At 45.5% G+C, this 21,113-nt stretch overlaps 1 protein-coding gene across 5 annotated transcripts in view; it reads left to right on the top strand.

Annotated features, from left to right (window-relative positions):
* CHD8 (chromodomain helicase DNA binding protein 8) overlaps positions 1-21,113 on the top strand; it is a 371,271-nt gene that overhangs the window by 60,473 nt on the left and 289,685 nt on the right. For all 5 annotated transcript variants that reach the window (XM_063913512.1, XM_063913515.1, XM_063913511.1 and 2 more), the window contains exons 2-3: positions 6,542-7,355; positions 8,807-9,169. In XM_063913512.1, the coding sequence (XP_063769582.1) occupies positions 6,678-7,355; positions 8,807-9,169 (1,041 nt within the window). In that variant the 5' untranslated portion in view covers positions 6,542-6,677. The remainder of the gene's footprint in view (positions 1-6,541; positions 7,356-8,806; positions 9,170-21,113) is intronic.

Genomic DNA, 21,113 nt, shown 5'->3' with positions numbered 1-21,113 from the left:
CTTGGGGCTGCAAAATATATTGATGATTGGTTCAGGCATTAGAGGATGTGCTGCCCGAGGATGTATTTGTCAATGCCAGACATTCCCTGTCTCACAATGCTACCGCCACCTGTTCTTTACACCAGGAGGCGTCCCCTGAGGCGGATGTGTCGGCTGCCAAGGCGTCTAATACGTCTGTCCTGGCTCGCCGTATTCTGTGGTTGAGGTCATGGAAGGTGGAACTGGACTCCAAAAGTCCTTGGAGGTATTCCCCTTTACTGGAGACATCCTCTTTGGGGAAGACCTAATTAAAAAATTGGGTCTGGCTCGACGGCTACTATGTCTGCTTTTCTCTCAAATGCTAATCCTTCTGAACAGAGGGCAAAAGGTACCACCTTTACCTGCTTTCGGCCTCATGGGAAAGCGAAGGTCATGTCTCGTGCTCCCAAAAACCACTAAGCCCACGGCCTAATAATCCTGGTCAAGTCCGTCAGCCTGCTGCATGACAGGACCGCCCCAACCCCCACCCCCCTCTTCCCCCTGGGCTCCCCAGGGTGGGAGGCCGACTTCTGCGATTCACCCATGTCTGGTTAATGACAACTTCAGACGCATGGGTACGACAAGTTGTCTCACGGGTACGCAGTCTTTTTCAAGTGGCGTCCCCATCGCCGGTTTTGCACAACGGTTACCCCTTCGGATCCGTTAAAGGCACAAGCTCTAACATTAGTTGTGAGTTCCCTCCTGGATACAGGAGTGGTGGTGCCGGTACCTCTATCCCAAAGAGGCAGAGGATACTATTCAACCCTTTTTCTAGTACCGAAACCCAATGAGTCTTTCTGGCTTATACTCAACCTCAAATCACTGAAATGTTGTGAGCGTATGCAGGTGCCATCTGGAAACACTGCGCTCATTTGTACTGGCCATGGAACCCGGAGATTATATGGTATCCCTGGTTATACAAGTTGCTTATCTGCATATACCTATTGCAATATCGCATCAGCACTATTTGCGGTTTGTTGTTGGCAACCTTCACTATCCGTTCCAGGCTGTGCCGTTTTGACTGGCCACGGCTCCTTAGATCTTCACCAGATCATGGCCATGATGACGGCTCATCTCCGTCGCCAGGGAGTAAGGATCCTGCCGTATCTGGACGATTTGCTGATCGTGGCAAACTCCCACAATGTCCTACTCCGTCATCTATGACTGACTGTAAACTTCCTACATGCCCACGGGTGGCTCATCAGCTGGAAGAAGTCCTTGCTGTTCCCTGCTCAGAGCATGGTGCACCTGGGGGGCACTGCTGGACACACACAGCCAAAGACTGTTCTTGTCTTCGGCGAAAGTCCTGAAACTTTAGGACAGGATCAGATACTTCCTCTCTCGCCAAAGAGTGTCGATACACTCGGCAACGCAAGTACTAGGCCTCATGGTGTCTGCTTACGACATGGTGGAGTACGCTCCGTTTCTTTTCCTCCATCTGCAGAGGTTAATACTTTCCAAGTGGGACGGCCTGCCTCATCGGATCAGGTCTCAAATGATCTCCTTGACTCCGGAGGTTCGTCTGTCACTGAGCTGGTGGCTACAGGACCAACAGTTGAGCAGGGGCCGTCCCTTCTGGATCCCCAACTGGGTCCCACTGACTATGGACGCCAGTCTGCGGGGTTGAGGCGTGGTGCTAGAGCATCTCTCTCTCTCTCTCTCTCTCTCTCTCTCTCTCTCTCTCTCTCTCTCTCTCTCTCTCTCTCTCTCTCTCTCTCTCTCTCTCTCTCTCTCTCTCTCTCTCTCTCTCTCTCTCTCTCTCTCTCTCTCTCCAGGGTCGGTAGACCAGGGAGGAATCTCTCCTCCCGATTTTAAACATTCTGGAATTGCGGGCAGTGTTCAATGTGTTGACACTGGCCCTTCCTCTGGTACAGAACAGGCCTGTTAAAGTACAATCGGATAACGCCACCATGGTGGCGTACATAAATCATCAAGACGACACTCGAAGCCACATGGTAATGATGGAAGTGTCAAAAAAATCCTCCAATGGGTGGAATGCCATCTACCAGCCTTATCGTCAGTGTTCATTCCGGGAGTCCTCAATCAGGAAGTGGACTTCCTCAGTCGTCAGGACGTGCACGCCGGACAGTGGAGTCTTTATCCAGAAGTCTTTCAACTCCTAGTGGACAAGTGGGGCCTACCAGATGTAGACCTCATGGCATTTCGACACACTCACAAGGTTCTGGTCTTCGGAGCAAGAACAAGGGATCCTCAAGCAGCGTTCGTGGATGCACTGACAATTCCATGGAACTTTCGGCTGCTGTACGTGTTCCCTCCAGTGTCACTCCTGCCCAGGGTAATACGGAAGTTCAAGCAAGAAGGAGGAATACTACCTCTAGTCGCTCCAGCGTGGCCCAGACGGCATTGGTTCTCAGACCTGCAGGATCTCTCAATAGACTGTCCTCTTCTACTACCTCAACGCCCAGACCTCCTAGTTCAGGGCCCTTGTGTTTACCCAGAGCTGGCCAGACTGGCTTTGACAGCGTAGCTCTTGAAGCATCTCTCCTGAAAGCAAAAGGGTTTTCTGAGGCGGTCATTCAAACTATGTTGAAAGCCCGTAAACCAGCTTCGGCTCGGATTTATTACAGGGTCTGGAATTCTTACTTCACCTGGTGTGCGGCTAAGAATTATGATGCATATGCTTTCAAAACTTCCAGACTTTTGGCTCTTCTACAACAGGGCCTAGACTTGGGCCTTCGTTCGGGCCTCCGTTCGGGCCTCCCTCAAGGTCCATATATCTGCCTTGTCGGTGTGGTTTCAGAGAGAAATTGCATCTGTTCCTGACGTTCACACTTTCACTCTGTGTTCTACGGATTCAGCCTCCCTATGTCCCTTCTGTGGCTCCGTGGGATCTGTCTGTCTGTTCTGAATGCCCTACAAGAGTCTCCATTTGAACTTTTTGAGTCTGTGGACCTTAAATGCCTTGCGCTTAAGGTCGTGTGTCTGTTGGCTATTGCCTTTGCTAGGAGGGTGTCTGACTTGGGCGCTTTGTCCTGTCGTCCACCCTTTCTGATTTTTCACCGTGACCGGGCAGTTCTGCGAACTCGCCCTGGTTATTTACCTAAGGTGCTATCATCTTTTCACCTTAACCAGGAGACTCTGGTTCCGTCCTTCATCTCTTCTGGTGTGTCCTCCAAAGAAGGATCTTTGGATGTGGTACGGGCTCTCTGTATTTATGTGGAAAGGACTTCCTCTATCAGGGGGTCAGATTCCCTTTATGTACTGTTTAGTTTTCACAAACGTAGCTGGCCTGTATATAAGCAAACCTTGGCCAGATGGATTAGAATGGTGATTGCACAAGCCTATGCACAGGCTGGGCTCCCAGCTAATTCTGCTATCAAAGCCCATTATACTTGGTCTGTTGGACCTTCTTGGGCGGCCCGCCGTGTCGCGTCCGCAGAACATTTGTGCAAGGCAGCTACGTGGTCCTCTGTGAAAACGTTTATCAGGTTCTATGCCTTTGATACTTCCGCCTCCCAGGATGCTTCCTTTAGACGCAGTGTTCTTGTACCCGCTGCAGTGCGTCCCCTCCCCATGAGGAACTGCTTTAGGACATCCCCAGTGTTATTCCCTGTGGAATACCAGTGTACCCCGCTGCAGAAAAGGAGATTTATGGTAGACTTACCATAGTTAAATCTCTTTCTGCGTTGTACACTGGTTTCCATAGGGCGCCCACCCTGACACACTGTTTCTTGGGTTTGTATGGCATTAGCTGCTAGTCCCTTCTCCTGTCGTGAGAACGTGGTTCTATGTGACTAACATCTACTGTCTCTCTTACCTGCTACTGCATTGGACTGGTTAACAAAACTGAGCTCCAGTGCCTGGAGGCGGGGCTATAGAGGAGGCGTTGCAGTGCATCTTGGGAACAGTCAAAGCTTTAGCCTGTTGGTGTTTCGGATCAAGATCCAACTCTACACCTCTATGTTGTGAAAACCAGTGTACCTAGCAGAAAGAGATTTAACTATGGTAAGTCTACCATAAATCTCCTTTTTGAAAAGTTATTTAAGGTACAGGTGTTTTTTTATTTTTTATTACTGTATCTGTTTGTTTTCCTTTTTTCCAGGAGTCAGTTTAGCTGAAATATTGTATGCAGAGGCAATTATTATTACCAGTTTTTTTATATATATATATATATATATATATATATATATATATATATATATATATATATATATATAGTGCACACACAATCCGCAGTGCTTAACACAGAATATTTGCCCATTCACGTCGGTCCATACAGACTCTACACAATTAGGGCCATGGTGTGAATCGAACCCACAACCTCAGTGCTGTGAGGCAGTAATGCTAACCATTGCACCATCCATTCTGTTAGGGATCGTGATTAAATTGTTTTCCCCATCGGCTGTCACTAGAGGACGCCCGGCAGAGTAATTCAATTGATGCTCCTTTTTTGTTCCTTGGGGGATCACATGTCTTTTTTGCAGCCTCTTGAGGTGCCGAGAAGTAATGTGTGAAAAGTTTGTAGATTGGCCTGTCTAAACAGGACTTTAGATGGTGTTAGTCGCTATACGCAGCTAAACCCTGTCTAATTGGGTACGACAAGCTCAATAAGTAATGGGTGCCCGATACAATTGAATTGCTCTGTTGGATGTCCATTAATTAGAATTGCTCTCAAAATAATTAGATTCCCCCACCCCCAAAAGTTTCTAGGTATATGTCACCATATAATTATATCCTATAATTATATGTGTTATTTATTGTGTAATCTAAAATAAAGTCCAACATGATTAAGCAAAACTTAAAAGGTGGGAAATAAGAAAACATTCACAAATAGGCCAATGTTAAAAGTAGTTTACTGAGAGTATGGATAATTTGGGGACGATCAAATTAATTGCGATATTGGGGCTATGCGTGTGTTGTGCCGTTGAGGAGATATGTGAACATTGATAGCAGTACTCCCCATTGCTCTTGCATTGCTCCAACAATGCGTATTTGATTTCACAAATGTATGTGTGAGTGATGTTTGCACTGGGTTCACTACGATATGCCGGCGGCTGGGCTCCTGGCGACCAGCATACCGGCGCCGGGAGCCCGACCGCCGGCTTACCGACAGTGTGGCGAGCGCAAATGAGCCCCTTGCGGGCTCACTGCGCTACGGGCACGGTGGCGCGCTATGCGCGCCACACTATTTTATTCTCCCTCCAGGGGGGTCGTGGACCCCCACGAGGGAGAATAAGTGTCTGTATGCCGGCTGTCGGGCTCCCGGCGCCGGTATGCTGGTCGCCGGGAGCCCGACCGCCGGCATACTGAAGACCACCCTTTGCACTGTATGTAAGCTGTACATTGCTCTGTGATATGGGATGTAAGATTGCATTTAATTGAATTAGCAGCTAAGTGTTTTAGAGATTATGGTTGTAGAGTTGACCTTTAAGGGGGGTACACATGGAGAAATCCGTGTTTAAAATCTAAGCAATCTGACTAGATTGCTTAGATTTTAAGCATGGATCTGCCGTGTGTATGCCCCCCAGCGATAGCGATGCGCGGTCCCGCACATCGCTATCGCCGGTGCTAGATTGAGCCTGCATGCAGGTTCAATCTAGCGGGTCGCTCACTTCATCGCTGTGTAAAGTGAGCGGCCCCCCGTCCGTCCGTCCCCTCGCTCAACACATCACGCTGTGCTGAAGGGTGGAGAGATGTGTGCTGAGCAGTCTGTGTTAATATGGCTCAGCACACCTCTCTCCCGTCAGTACGCCCCTTTATTGTGTATAGTGAAAGTGATAGACTTGGAATAGTAAGTTCCTAACATTTGGGTGAACATGTTTAAAGTGGTAAAAGGTGTAGTAGCTGGTATATTGTGAAACTAATAATGAAGGGAATGGGAAATAGATACATATGTTGATCCAATCATTCAAATCTTGCAAACATATATGGAAGCTAATTTAAATTGTCTAGGAAGTCCCGGTAGTTGCCTTGCGTGTTGTATTTCTGCATAATGTTTTGGTAATTATCTTAATGTTTTCACTATCTGAAATGTTCATAGAAACATAATTTGTCTAGTTGTATTGTCCCTTTTGAGAAGTTGTACACTAATTTAAAAATGCATGTTACTTTCTAGACAATTCACTAAAAATCAGATGAGCAACTTAGTTAAGGTGCATACACAGTTGGCGATATATTTTCACCCAACTGAGTGATATAGTTTAATATATAGCCCAGTGTGTATGCAACTGATGACGAGCGATGCGTGGCCCTGCGGGTCATTAACGGATTTCTGTCTCGGCCATGCATGTAGCTCAATTTGGACTCTTCGGCCAAAGCTGCATGCACCAGCCGGTTGTGGCATGAAGTCACTGTGCGATATCACAGTGTGTATGGCCACCGTTGGACGGCCCGGCCCGGGAGGGGAAACACTGGGCGATGTTGCTCATCGAGCACATCGCCTAGTGTTTACCCACCTTTAGATTGAGCAACATTACACATCGTAGGGCTGAGTGACACAAGCTGTTTTTTTTAGTCGCATATATTTTAATGTTTACTATATCTTATTGTTTTCTTTCCCCAGATTATCATCCTGGCTCCTCTCACTTTTCATCTTTCTGTGACTTTAAGAGTGAGTGAAGTCCACTTTCACTTGCTCTGTGTTCCCGGGGAAGGCTGCTAGTCTTCCCCACTGTTCATACCTTGGAAAGAACCCAAATATGGCTGACCCAATAATGGACCTTTTTGATGATCCAAATCTATTTGGCTTGGATTCTCTAACTGGTGATTCATTTACCCGAGATGGACCAGACACCATGGATGAAGCACTTGGCTTGGGTAGTGTTCTGGAACCTCTGGAACAGCTCACAACAGACAGAGGTGGCGAACGACCAATAGCAGATGGAATTGAGCAGAGAACAGAGCTACAAGTCCTGCAGGACAATCCTGCTGCTGTTGTCACATCTGAGCGTTCAATGGTTTCCCAGTCCTCTACAAACCAAGAACTACTTAACCAAGGTAACCCCTTTATGGGGACTTCCACAACAGGAGGAGTGGCTCCTAAATTCATGATTCTAAAAGCTCCACCAGGGATGACTATGAGTGGCTGCCCCGTGACACAGATCCAAACTATAGCTCCTGGCCAGTCAGCCAATGGGGGCAAAGTTACCTTTGCTAAGGTGCTGACAGGAACCCCACTTCGACCTGGGGTTTCCATCGTATCTGGTAATACAGTTCTGGCCAAAGTTCCAAATCAAGGAATTGGAGGGCAACCAGGGGCTGTCAGACCTGTTAGACAGTTACTACTTCAGCCTGTGCGCACTTCAGCACCTACAACTGGCACTAACACCAACACGAACATCAAGCCTGCAGTTACTTTGACTTCTGCACCTCAACAGGTAGAGTAACCATTTAAACACTGCATGCTGCAGGATTTGTTCTTAGAGGGAGGGGTATAGTATGTTCTACTTTTATTATCTGCCGCTTTCCATAGCAGCACCATTACACATTAGGAAGAGCAGACAGGGTTGTATTTATGGGGGAGATATATCAAGCTTTCTTAAGAGTGGATACATTTTCCATAGCAACCAGTCCGATTCTTGCTCTCCTTTTTATAGGATGTACTTAATAAATGCTACTTTGAAACTGGTTGCTATGGCCAACTTCACTCTTTAGACCACTTGATACATTTCTCCCTATATGTATTTTGGAGATTATTGGTTAGCCACATATGTCAGCTAGGGGTTATACTCATTGCATATTTTATCTGTGGTGTGATTAAATCTGGCTGAATGCATTAAAATGTTTGGAAAGTGCAGATGTCTCAGAAACATGCAAGGTACTGCTTGCTCCTTTATAATGCAATACTGGGAGGCTAACCATAAACACAACATGCTGCATTTTCTTAATACACTTGTTTTTGAAGTATCTGAAGTGTGAGCAGGCACTGGGAACAGTCATTTCTGTGGCCACTATTTCCAAGCGTTTTACGTGGCTTAACGAAAATTCAGTTGATCTAAGTTGTAACAAGGCGTTTATGACTGCCTCACACATTGCATAATTAAGATCAGGGAATTTAGGAACACTGGCCTTGATTTACTACTTTAAGGGGATAATTCAGAGTTGGGTTATTTTGTTTCTGTGCAGGGTAAATACTGGCTGCTGTATTTTTACACTGCAATTTAGATTTCTGTGTGAACACACCCCACCCAAATCTAACACTCTCTGCACATGTTATATCTGCCCCCTCCCCTGCAGTGCACATGGTTTTGGCCAACTGCTAACAAATTTGCTGCTGCAATCAACTCTGAATTAGGCCCTAAGTTGTTTTTTTTGTTTTTTTGTTTTTTAGTACATGAAGTGACAAAATGGTTGTTTATATTGTACACCCAAGGAAACAGGGCACTTGTTTAAAACATTTCCTCTCATTCCTTCTATCCCCTGGCTGACAGTCATGATTTTTTTTACACTGTGCCATGTTTTGTTTTGTTTTCTCTTTGCTTTTTATTAAATCTTTATACACTTTGTTCCTTTCCCATTTCCGGACACTCTGTCCGAAACTGCACACATTGATCTGCTAAGGTTTGCCACTACTGTGGACCTGGAACGCCTGTCTCAGTCATTGTATTGTCATGGGCAGTCACCTCTTTCAACCAGTTGGCTTTTGATTTGTAATCTTTTCTGGATGACCAGTTTTAGCAGAGTGGCAAAAATAACAAAGCACTGCAGTGTGCTACATACCAGTAACGGAGTGTTGGTGATTATCTGGTTTTTCTAAAATGGCACAGCCTGTTTTTAAAGTGTTAGTTTCATTTTTCTACCTAACTGTTGTGCATTTGCTTCTTCTCAGGGGGATTCTAAGCGCATTACACTTGTGCTTCAGCAACCTGCACAGTCTGCCTCTGGGGCTCAACAGGGTCAACGTCATGTGGTACTGGGTGGGTTCCCAGGAAAGATTGTTCTTCAAGGAAATCAGCTGGCAGCACTTACCCAGGCCAAGACTCCCCAGGGACAACCAGCCAAAGTGGTTACTATTCAGCTGCAGGTTCAGCAGCATGCAGGGGCAGCAGGCCAAATACCCCAGAAGTTTCAGATTGTACAGCAAGCAGCAGGTGGTCTAACTCTTGCACCCGTAGGGCAGCAAACACATGTGCTAGGTCAGCAAGGAGCTCAGAGGCTTTCTGTACCACTCAAAGTTGTCTTACAGCCACAGGTGAGTGTGAATATTTGTAACTAACCAAGACGTATACGTCCTAATATAATAATGAAGTTTTATTATCCTATATAATAAAAGGTTAACACTGGAACTGACTTCTATGGGGAAATTCAAGTGTTTTTCACGCCGGCGGTCACTAGATGGCGTCTGATGGAGCAATTCAAATGTTGCGCTGTTTGGGCGTGCCCATTCGCAGGCGCTGACATTACTGTTATGTTGCTCTTTGATTTTGACGGGACTGGTACCTAAAAAATCTCCGTAATGACTACATTAAAAAGAGCTCATCAGCTTGTGTGAGCTATACACATTTATATATGTATATAGAAACTTATAGACACAGTGTATATTCCGCACTCCCCAGAGGATACACAATCTGCCCAGTGCCTTCTTAGGCAAACTTGCTGTAGATACACTCACAGATAAGCTGCACTCTTAAGGATTTTCATAATTAACGGGCCATCACCCCAGATTTTGCAAAATGGCCCGTTAATTATGAAAAATCCTAAAAGTGCAGCTTATCTGTGTGTGTATCAAGCATGCTTGTGTATGCTTGACTGACGCTGACATGGTGTTAAATTATCCTTGAGAAAGATTCTGAAATGTTGGCAATGTTTTTAAAGAACTTATGAGCATGCGATTTGAATAATAAAAATAATATATTTGATTATACTTGGTTGGAGAGTGCCTTTTATCCTACACAGTGGGAAAAAATAAAATAAAAAATAATATAAATATATATATATTTTACGTATGTAAAGTACCAGTCAAAGGTTTGGAATCGCCTTCTCATTCAATGGTTTTTAATTATTTTCTACATTGTAGATTAATATTGAAGACTTCAAAACTGTGAAAGGACGCATATGGAATTATGCTGTAAACAAGAGTGTTAAACAAATCAAAATATGTTTTATATTTTAGGTTCCTCAAAGTAGCCCCCTTTTGCTTTGAAGACAGCTTTGCACACTCTTGGCATTCTCTCAATCAGCTTCATGAGGTAGTCTCCTGGAATGGTTTTTCCAACAGTCTTGAAGGAGTTCCCAGAGGTGCTGAGCACTTGTTAGCTGCTTTTCCTTTACTCTGCGGTCCAACTCCTCCTAAACCATCTTGATTGGGTTTAGATCGGGTGATTGTGGAGGCCAGGTCATCTGACGCAGCAATCCATCACTTTCCTTCTTGGGCAAGTAGCCCTTACATAGCCTGGAGGTATGCTTGGGGTCATTGTCTTGTTGAAAAACAAATGATGGTCCCTATAAGCGCAAACCAGATGGGATAGCATGGCGCTGCAGAATGCTGTGGTAGCCATGCTGGTTAAGTGTGCCTTGAATTTTGAATACATCACCAACAGTGTCACCATCAAAGCACCATCACACCTCCTCCTCCATGCTTCACAGTAGGAACCACACATGCAGAAACCATCTGCTCACCTTCTCTGCATCTCACAAAGACACAGTGGTTGGAACCAAAAATCTCAAATTTGGACACCTTAGACCAAAGTACAGATTTCCACTGGTCTAATGTCCATTCCTTGTGTTTCTTGGCCCAAACAATTCTCTTCTTCTTCTTCTTCTTCTTCTTCTTCTTCTTGTTCTTCCTCAGTAGTGACTTCTTTGCAGCAATTCGACAATGAAGGCCTGATTCACGCAATCTCCTCTGAACAGTTGATGTTGAGATTTGTCTGCTACTTGAACTTTGTGAAGAATGTATGTGGGCTCTAATCTGAGGTGCTGTTAAGTAGCGGTTTCCGAGGCTGGTAACTCTAATGAACTTACCCTCTGCAGCAGAGGTTATTCTTGGTCTTCCTTTCCTGGGGCGGTCCTCATGAGAGCCAGTTTCATCATAGCGTTTGATGTTTTTTGCAACTGCAGTTGAGGATACAGTCAAAGTTCTTGAAATTTTCCGTATTGACTGACCTTCATGTCTTAAAGTAATGATGGACTGTCGTTTTCTCTTTGCTGAGTTGAGTAGTTCGTGCCATAATATGGATTACAACAGTAGTCAGATAGGATTTTCCACTGTGTACTAACCCTACCTCTGCACAACACAACTGATGGTCTCAAACGCATTAAGAAGGCAGGTAATTCCACAGATTGACTCTTGGCAAGGCACACCTGTTAATTCAAAACCATTCCAGGAGACTACCTCATGAAGCTGATTGAGAGAATGCCAAGAGTGTGCAAAGCTGTCATCAAAGTAAAAGGGGGCTACTTTGAGGAATCTGAAATATAAAACATTTTGATTTGTTTAACACTTTTTTGTTTACAACATAATTCCATATGTGTTCTTTCATAGTTTTGATGTCTTCAGTATTAATGTACAAAATAATTAAAATAAATAAAAAGCATTGGATGAGAAGGTGTCCAAACTTTGGACTGGTACTGTGTATGTGTGTATATGTATGTATATATGTGTGTGTGTGTGTGTGTGTGTGTGTGTGTGTGTGTATGTGTATATATATATATATTTCTCTATCGTCCTAAGTGGATGCTGGGGTTCCTGAAAGGACCATGGGGAATAGCGGCTCCGCAGGAGACAGGGCACAAAAAAGTAAAGCTTTTACCAGATCAGGTGGTGTGCACTGGCTCCTCCCCCTATGACCCTCCTCCAGACTCCAGTTAGATTTTGTGCCCGAACGAGAAGGGTGCAATCTAGGTGGCTCTCCTAAAGAGCTGCTTAGAGAAAGTTTAGCTTAGGTTTTTTACTTTACAGTGAGTCCTGCTGGCAACAGGATCACTGCAACGAGGGACTTAGGGGAGAAGTAGTGAACTCACCTGCGTGCAGAGTGGATTTGCTGCTTGGCTACTGGACACTAGCTCCAGAGGGACGATCACAGGTACAGCCTGGATGGTCACCGGAGCCGCGCCGCCGGCCCCCTTGCAGACGCTGAAGAGAGAAGAGGTCCAAAATCGGCGGCTGAAGACTCCTGAGTCTTCATAAAGGTAGCGCACAGCACTGCAGCTGTGCGCCATTTTCCTCTCAGCACACTTCACACAACAGTCACTGAGGGTGCAGAGCGCTGGGGGGGGCGCTCTGAGAGGCAAATAAAAACCTTATTAGAGGCAAAAAATACCTCACATATAGCCCACAGAGGCTATATGGAGATATTTAACCCCTGCCTAACTTCAAAAATAGCGGGAGACGAGCCCGCCGAAAAAGGGGCGGGGCCTATCTCCTCAGCACACAGCGCCATTTTCTCTCACAGAAAAGCTGGAGAGAAGGCTCCCAGGCTCTCCCCTGCACTGCACTACAGAAACAGGGTTAAAACAGAGAGGGGGGGCACTGATTTTGGCGATATTGTGTATATATATAAAAAAGATGCTATAAGGGAGAAACACTTATATAAGGTTGTCCCTATATAATTATAGCGTTTTTGGTGTGTGCTGGCAGACTCTCCCTCTGTCTCCCCAAAGGGCTAGTGGGTCCTGTCCTCTGTCAGAGCATTCCCGGTGTGTGTGCTGTGTGTCGGTACGTGTGTGTCGACATGTATGAGGACGATGTTGGTGAGGAGGCGGAGAAATTGCCTGTAATGGTGATGTCACTCTCTAGGGAGTCGACACCGGAATGGATGGCTTATTTAGAGAATTACGTGAGAATGTCAACACGCTGCAAGGTCGGTTGACGACATGAGACGGCCGACAATCTATTAGGACCGGTCCAGGCGTCTCAGAAACACCGTCAGGGGTTTTAAAAACGCCCATTTACCTCAGTCGGTCGACACAGACACAGACACGGACACTGAATACAGTGTCGACGGTGAATAAACAAACGTATTTCTCATTAGGGCCACACGTTAAGGGCAATGAAGGAGGTGTTACGTGTTTCTGATACTACAAGTACCACAAGAAAGGGTATTATGTGGGAGTGAAAAAACTACCTGTAGTTTTTCCTGAATCAGATAAAATAAAATGAAGTGTGTGATGATGCGTAGGGTTACCCCGATAGCAAATATTGGCGTTATACCCTTTCCCGCCAGAAATTAGGGTACGTTGGGAAACACCCCTTAGGGTGATAAGGCGCTCACACGCTTATCAAGTGGCGTTACCGTCTCCAGATACGGCCGCCCTCAAGGAGCCAGCTGATAGGAAGCTGGAAAAATATCCTAAAAAGTATATACACACATACGGTGGTTATACTGCGACCAGCGATCGCCATCAGCCTGGAGATGCAGTGCTGGGTTGGCTTGGTCGGATTCCCTGACTGAAAATATTTTATTCATGTAGAGCATTTAATAGGATGCATTCTATATATATGTATGTGAGATGCACAGAGGGATATTTGCTCTCTGGCATCAAGATAAGTGCGTTGTCCATATCTCCCAGAAGATGTCAGGGACACGACAGTGGTCAGGTGATACAGATCCCATACGGCAGATGGAAGTATTGCTGTATAAAGGGAAGGAGTTATTTGGGGGTCGGTCCATCGGACCTGGGGACCACAGCAACAGCTGGGAAATCCAACCTTTTTTACCCCAAGTTACATCTCAGCTAAAAAAGACACCGTCTTTTCAGCCTCAATCTTTCCTTTCCCATGAGGGCATGCAGGCAAAAGGCCAGTCATATCTGCCCAGACATAGAGGTAAGGGAAGTAGACTGCAGCAGGCAGCCCTTTCCCAGGAAAAGAAGCCCTCCACCGCGTCTGCCAAGTCCTCAGCATGACGCTGGGGCCGTGCAAGCGGACTCAAGGTGGGGGGGTAGTCTCAAGAGTCTCAGGGCGCAGTGGGATCACTCGCAAGTTGACCCCTAGATCGTACGAGTATTATCCCAGGGGTAAAGATTGGAGAGTCGAGACATCTTCTCCTCGCAGGTTCCTGAAGTCTGCTTTACCAACGGCTCCCTCCGACAGGGAGGCAGCATTGGAAACAATTCACAAGCTGTATATCCAGCAGGTGATAATCAAAGTACCCCTCCTACGACAAGGAAAAGGGTATTATTTTTCCACACTATATTGTGGTACTGAAGCCAGACGGCTTGGTGACACATAGTCTAAATCTAAAATGTTTTGAACACTTACATAAAAGGTTCAAATCGAGATAAAGTCACTCAGAGCAGTGATAGCGAACCGGAAAAAAGGGGACTATATGGTGTCCCTGGACATCAAGGATTACCTCCATGTCCAAATTTTGTCCTTCTCATCAAGGGTACCTCTGGTTCGTGGTACAGAACTGTCAATATCAGTTTCAGACGATGCCGTTTGAATTATCCACGGCACCCCGGGCCTTTTTACCAAGGTAATGGCCGAAAAGATGTTTCTTCAAAGAAAAAAGGCATCTAAATTATCCCTTACTTGCACGACCTAAAAAGGGCAAGTTCCAGAGAACAGTTGGAGGTCGGAAGAGCACTATCTAAAGTAGTTCTTCGACGGCACGACTGGATTCTAAATATTCCAAGAATCGCAGCTGTTTTCCGACGATACGTCTGCTGTTCCTAGGGATGATTCTGGACACGGTTCAGAAAAAGGTTTTTCTTCCCGAGGAAAAAGCCAAGGAGTTATCCGACCTGTCAGGAACCTCCTAAAACCAGGAAAGGTGTCTGTACATCAATGCACAAGAGTCCTGGGAAAAATGGTGGCTTTTTACGAAGCAATTCCATTCGGCAGATTCCATGCAAGAATTTTCCAAAGGGATCTGTTGGACAAATGGTCAGGGTCGCATCCTCAGATGCACCTGCGAATAACCCTGTCGCCAAGGACAAGGGTATATCTTCTGTGGTGGTTGCAAAAGGCTCATCTATTGGAGGGCCGCAGATTCGGCATACAGGATTTGATCCTGGTGACCACGGACGCCAGCCTGAGAGGTTGGGGAGCAGTCACACAAGGAAGAAACTTCCAGGGGGTATGGACGAACCTGGAAAAGTCTCTTCACATAAACATTCTGGTACTAAGAGCAATCTAAAATGCTCTAAGCCAGGCGGAACCACTCCTGCAAGGAAAACCGGTGTTGATTCAGTCGGACAACATCACGGCGGTCGCCCATGTAAACAGACAGGGCGGCACAAGAAGCAGGAGTGCAATGGCAGAAGCTGCCAACATTCTTCGCTGGGCGGAGAATCACGTAATAGCACTGTCAGCAGTGTTCTTCCCGGGCGTGGACAACTGGGAAGCAGACTTCCTCAGCAGACACGATATTCACCCGGGAGAGGGGGGTCTTCATCCAGAAGTCTTCCACATGCTAATAAACTGTTGGGAAAGACCAATGGTAGACATGATGGCGTCTCGCCTCAAGGACAAGTATTGCGCCAGGTCAAGAGATCCACAGGCAATAGCTGTGGACGCACTGGTAACACCTTGGGTGTACAAATCAGTATATGTGTTTCCTCCTCTGCCTCTCATACCAAAGGTATTGAAGATTATACGGTGAGGAGGAGTAAGAACAATACTAGTGGCTCCGGATTAGCCAAGAAGGACTTGGTACCCGGAACTTCAAGAGTTGGTCACGGACGACCCGTGCCCTCTACTTCTGAGAAGGGACCTGCTACAACAGGGTCCCTGTCTCTTTCAAGACTTACCGCGGCTGCGTTTGACGGCATGGCGGTTGAACGCCAGATCCTAAAAGGGAAAGGCATTCCAGAAGAAGTCATTCCTACCTTGATTAAGGCAAGGAAGGAAGTCACCGCGAAACATTATCACCGCATTTGGCGAAAATATGTCGCGTGGTGCGAGGATCGGAGTGTTCCGACGGAGGAATTTCAACTGGGTCGTTTCCTACATTTCCTACAATCAGGATTGTCTATGGGTCTCAAATTGAGATCTATTAAGGTTCAAATTTCGGCCCTGTCAATATTCTTCCAAAAAGAATTGGCCTCAGTTCCTGAGGTACAGACTTTTGTTAAAGGAGTACTGCATATACAGCCTCCTGTGGTGCCTCCGGTGGCACCGTGGGATCTAAATGTCGTTTTAGATTTCCTCAAATCCCATTGGTTTGAACCATTGAAAAAGGTGGATTTTAAATATCTCACATGGAAAGTGACTATGTTACTGGCCCTGGCTTCCGCCAGGAGAGTATCTGAATTGGCGGCTTTATCTTATAAAAGCCCTTATCTAATCTTCCATTCGGATAGGGCAGAACTGAGGACTCGTCCGCATTTTCTCCCTAAGGTGGTATCAGCGTTTCACCTGAACCAACCTATTGTGGTGCCTGCGGCCACTGGCGACTTGGAGGACTCCAAGTTGTTGGACGTTGTCAGAGCCTTAAAAATATACATTTCAAGCACGGCTGAAGTCAGAAAATCTGACTCGCTGTTGATACTATATGCACCCAACAAGTTGGGTGCCCCTGCTTCTAAGCAGACGATTGCTCGTTGGATTTGTAACACAATTCAACTTGCTCATTCTGTGGCAGGCCTGCCACAGCCTAAATCTGTTAAGGCCCATTCCACAAGGAAGGTGGGCTCATCTTGGGCGGCTGCCCGAGGGGTCTCGGCATTACAATTCTGCCGAGCAGCTACGTGGTCGGGGGAAAACACGTTTGTAAAATTCTACAAATTTGATACCCTGGCAAAAGAGGACTTGGAATTCTCTCATTCGGTGCTGCAGAGTCATCCGCACTCTCCCGCCCGTTTGGGAGCTTTGGTATAATCCCCATGGTCCTTTCAGGAACCCCAGCATCCACTTAGGACGATAGAGAAAATAAGAATTTACTTACCGATAATTCTATTTCTCGGAGTCCGTAGTGGATGCTGGGCGCCCATCCCAAGTGCGGATTATCTGCAATACTGTACATAGTTATTGTTAACAAATTCGGGTTATATTGTTAAGGAGCCATCTTTAAGAGGCTCTTTCTGTTATCATACTGTTAACTGGGTTTAGATCACAAGTTGTACGGTGTGATTGGTGTGGCTGGTATGAGTCTTACCCGGGATTCAAATTGCCTCCCTTATTGTGTACGCTCGTCCGGGCACAGTACCTAACTGGAGTCTGGAGGAGGGTCATAGGGGGAGGAGCCAGTGCACACCACCTGATCTGGTAAAAGCTTTACTTTTTTGTGCCCTGTCTCCTGCGGAGCCGCTATTCCCCATGGTCCTTTCAGGAACCCCAGCATCCACTACGGACTCCGAGAAATAGAATTATCGGTAAGTAAATTCTTATTATATATATATATATATATATATATATACATACAGGTTGAGTATCCCATATCCAAATATTCCGAAATACGGAATATTCCGAAATACGGACTTTTTTGAGTGAGAGTGAGATAGTGAAACCTTTGTTTTTTGATGGCTCAATGTACACAAACTTTGTTTAATACACAAAGTTATTAAAAATATTGTATTAAATGACCTTTAGGCTGTGTGTATAAGGTGTATATGAAACATAAATGAATTGTGTGAATGTAGACACACTTTGTTTAATGCACAAAGTTATAAAAAAATATTGGCTAAAATTACCTTCAGGCGTGTGTATAAGGTGTATATGTAAGATAAATGCATACTGTGCTTAGATTTAGGTCCCATCACCATGATATCTCATTATGGTATGCAATTATTCCAAAATACGGAAAAATCCGATATCCAGAATACCTCTGGTCCCAAGCATTTTGGATAAGGGATACTCAACCTGTGTATATATATATATATATATATATATATATATATATATATATATATATATATATATATATATATATATATATATATATATATATATATATATATATATATATATATATATATATATATATATAAATATATAAAATTTATTTTCCGGTAAATCGTCAACTTTGAAGTCAAGAATGTTTTGTTTGTTGTTTTTAATTTTAGCTTTTTACAAGGACACAAGTAATACATGTAGGTCACATGTGTAGCAAGTAAAAGAATGTATATAAGGTCCTTTCCATGCATGCAACATGCCAGATGTGATTTTTTTGACCACTGAGAGGAAGGGGTTCAGTATGGTTCCTGTGGGAAGCGATTATAGACTTTGCAGCTGCTAGTACATGGTCGAGTTTTTTGATCACTTTCGGGGCGTAAGGAAGTGGAAAAGTCCATAGGTCCTTAAGGAACGGGACGTCCACCATGGAGACAAAAATCCTTTTGTTTTTTGTCTCAAAATAGTGGAAACTTTGGTCAAGTCCACCAGATAGAAGTTGTTCCATAAAGGTGTGATCAGAGAAATTGGGGTAGAGCATTTAAATTTGGATAGACCGTTGTCCCAAGATTATTCTCAGACAAGGGTGCCCCTACACAGAGTAGTGCCAGGTGAGTGCAAAGAATATGGATTCTACATCCACCCAAAATGTGGTGTTCCGATGAGACTGCACCAGGTGGCAACCCCGTAAAGTATAATCTGTGTATCCTCTACCTCCTGCTATGATTGGCTTCTTAAGGATAGTTTAATTTTTGAAGGATTTCCGTTCCATATAAATTTTATGCACATTTTTTGTGTATCTGCAGAGTGTGGAATAGCCAGCAGCAAAATTAGGAAGATAGAGAAATTTGGAAGCAAAATTAATTTTAATCCTAATGATCCTGCCCAGCCACTAGATTATTAGAGCTCTCCAGGAAGATTTTAGTTTTGGTAACTTCAATTATGAGTGCGGGGAAGTTCTTTTTATAGAGGAACTCTTAAGACTGGCAAGTAAATACCTAGGATTTTTTATTGTGTTTTTTTTTTTTTAGGCTGCCTTCTCAAACAAAGTTTGTTTGTTTTTTATCACACTGAGATATGTAGTAACGGAGCTTCTGATTTAGAGAAATGTATCTTGTATTCAGATTTTCGGTCATAATCCTCGATTGTTTTACAGAGGTTAGGAAATGTAGTCAGTCGGTAAGCAGGATATACAGCTACGACCAGGCACTCAGACATGCGGGGGGACGCCCAGCACAGGGCTAGTCCGCCCCGCATGTCGGCCGTCTGGCATGCGCCGGCGCACTGCGGTACCGGCACGTGCGCAGCACTGACCGATCGCACTGCTGCGATAAACTGCAGCGTGCGATCAGGTCAGAATGACCCCCATTGCTTTATAGAGGTTAGGAAAGGTAGTCAGTTGGTAAGCAGGAATTCTTATAATGGGAAATGCGATCTGGGCCGAATTTACACAAAAAAAAAATGTGAAAAAAATCGCTGAGGCTGGCGAAATCACAGGGCAGCACTGCGATGTACAACCTTTTGCACAGCTTTCTCTGTCCCCTGGCAACGCATTAATGTCGGTGGTTGCGGCGCATGTACCGCAGTACGTTGGAGTATTTATTAGAGTTGAGCGGATTCGGTTTTACTCGGTTCTCAAAACCGAATCTTATTGGCTCACGGATGTCACGTGTTTTGGATAGCCAATAAGATTCGGTTTTGAGAACCGAGTAAAACCGAATCCGCTCATCTCTAGTATTTATCCCGAAAAGTACCCTGATAATGCTGCGGACAGTCTTCGTATGGACAGAGCTTGCTCGCAAGCTCTGTACCTGCATGCGATAATTGATACATCCATGCGATATAATCAGTTATTGCAGTGCATCCAATTGGATGTGGATGGTCATAAATAGGTCCCATAGTCCTCCAAAGAGGGATATTATGTAAAAGGAATCCCCCTCTGTCACACCACTGATGTCTAGTGACATTCGCATCGGAGTGGCCAGGGGCTTAATGACCAAAATTAGCCTCTTTTAACATGGAGCCACACTCTGCCCATTTTTTAAACAGAATTGTGCTCTACCCTTAATTGGAGTGCCCCATTGGAGGAGGTTTTTGCTGTCTCTCACCTCCTGTACTCTCTAGAGAGCTTGCCTCTTTCTGCGGTTATCTTCCTTACCTTGTATTTGTTTTCTGCCACGGCGTCCATTACTACAGGTATATCAGCTCTGCAGCTGTCAGCAGGTGGCCCTCATGGGACACCTAGGACAGTGCAGATTTAGGACCTGGAGATAAGGGGATCGGACCATGGAGCCAGTGTGTGTACATGGTTGTTATCACAGAGCAGACCAAAAGATGAAAAATATAAAATTACAACACTTCATTGTGGAACAGCCGTCTGTCATCTGAACAGTGAAGTTGTTGTTGTGATGAAGACTGTGGAGTATATTCAATTGCTGTCGAAACTGCCGTCTTGTCGGAGAGACGGAACTTTTCGACTTTTTTAGGTCGGAAGGGGTTCAGACCTATTCAATCCCCGGCTTTTTTATCCGACAAGTCGAGGAATTCGATTTGTCGGAAAGCACGTGGATTGGCGAAATAGCTGCTGATCTGCGTACTTCTGTCGGAAATGGGGCCAAATCAGACAAGTTATGGCCCCGTTTCCGACCATCTCAATCCGACTTTAAAAAAAAAAAGTCAGATTGAGATGAGGGTGCTCAGAGGAGGAGACTGGGGAGGGCAGTGGGAAAACTGGAGAGGAGGACTTGACTACGATAGATAAAGGTGATGTTGATTTGTTTTTACGTAACATACAGGATTCTGCAGGGTTCCTGGTAGAATCCATGAAGGACCTGGGTTCCATGGCTGCGGGATCTCCTCCATGTCCGTCTCGGCTCCAGGGGTCTCTGGCTGCGCCAATGGTCTGCGGACGCGGAATCCAGGAAAAGTGTGGAGAGCCTACCCTATATAGGTCAGGCTCTGTTTGGGGAGGCGCTGGATGCGTGGATTGCCACGGCTACCGCGGGTAAGTCTCCTTTTCTCCCCTCAGCTGCACCGGCTGCGAAGAAGCCTTTTACTCCCAACACGTCACAGTCCTTTCGGCCCGCGAGGCCTAGAAAGAACAAGCCTTCTCACACCTTCTTTAGAGGTGGTCGTGCCAAATCCAAAAAGCCTGCTCCCGCAGGTTCCCAGGACCAGAAGCCGGCTTCTGGTACCTCAAAGTCCTCAGCATGACTGTGGACCGAACAGCCTGGAGGTAGGTCAAGTGGGAGCAAGACTCGGCATTTCAGTCATGTCTGGGTGTCGTCGGGCCTGGTCCCCTGGATACAGGATATTGTGTCAGGGGGTATAGGCAGGAGTTTCAAACTCTCCCGCCTCACCG

Source organism: Pseudophryne corroboree, chromosome 1 (assembly GCF_028390025.1).
Source record: "Pseudophryne corroboree isolate aPseCor3 chromosome 1, aPseCor3.hap2, whole genome shotgun sequence".
In the NCBI taxonomy this organism is placed as follows: Eukaryota; Metazoa; Chordata; class Amphibia; order Anura; family Myobatrachidae; genus Pseudophryne; species Pseudophryne corroboree.
This window is presented reverse-complemented; position numbering and strand designations above follow the sequence as displayed.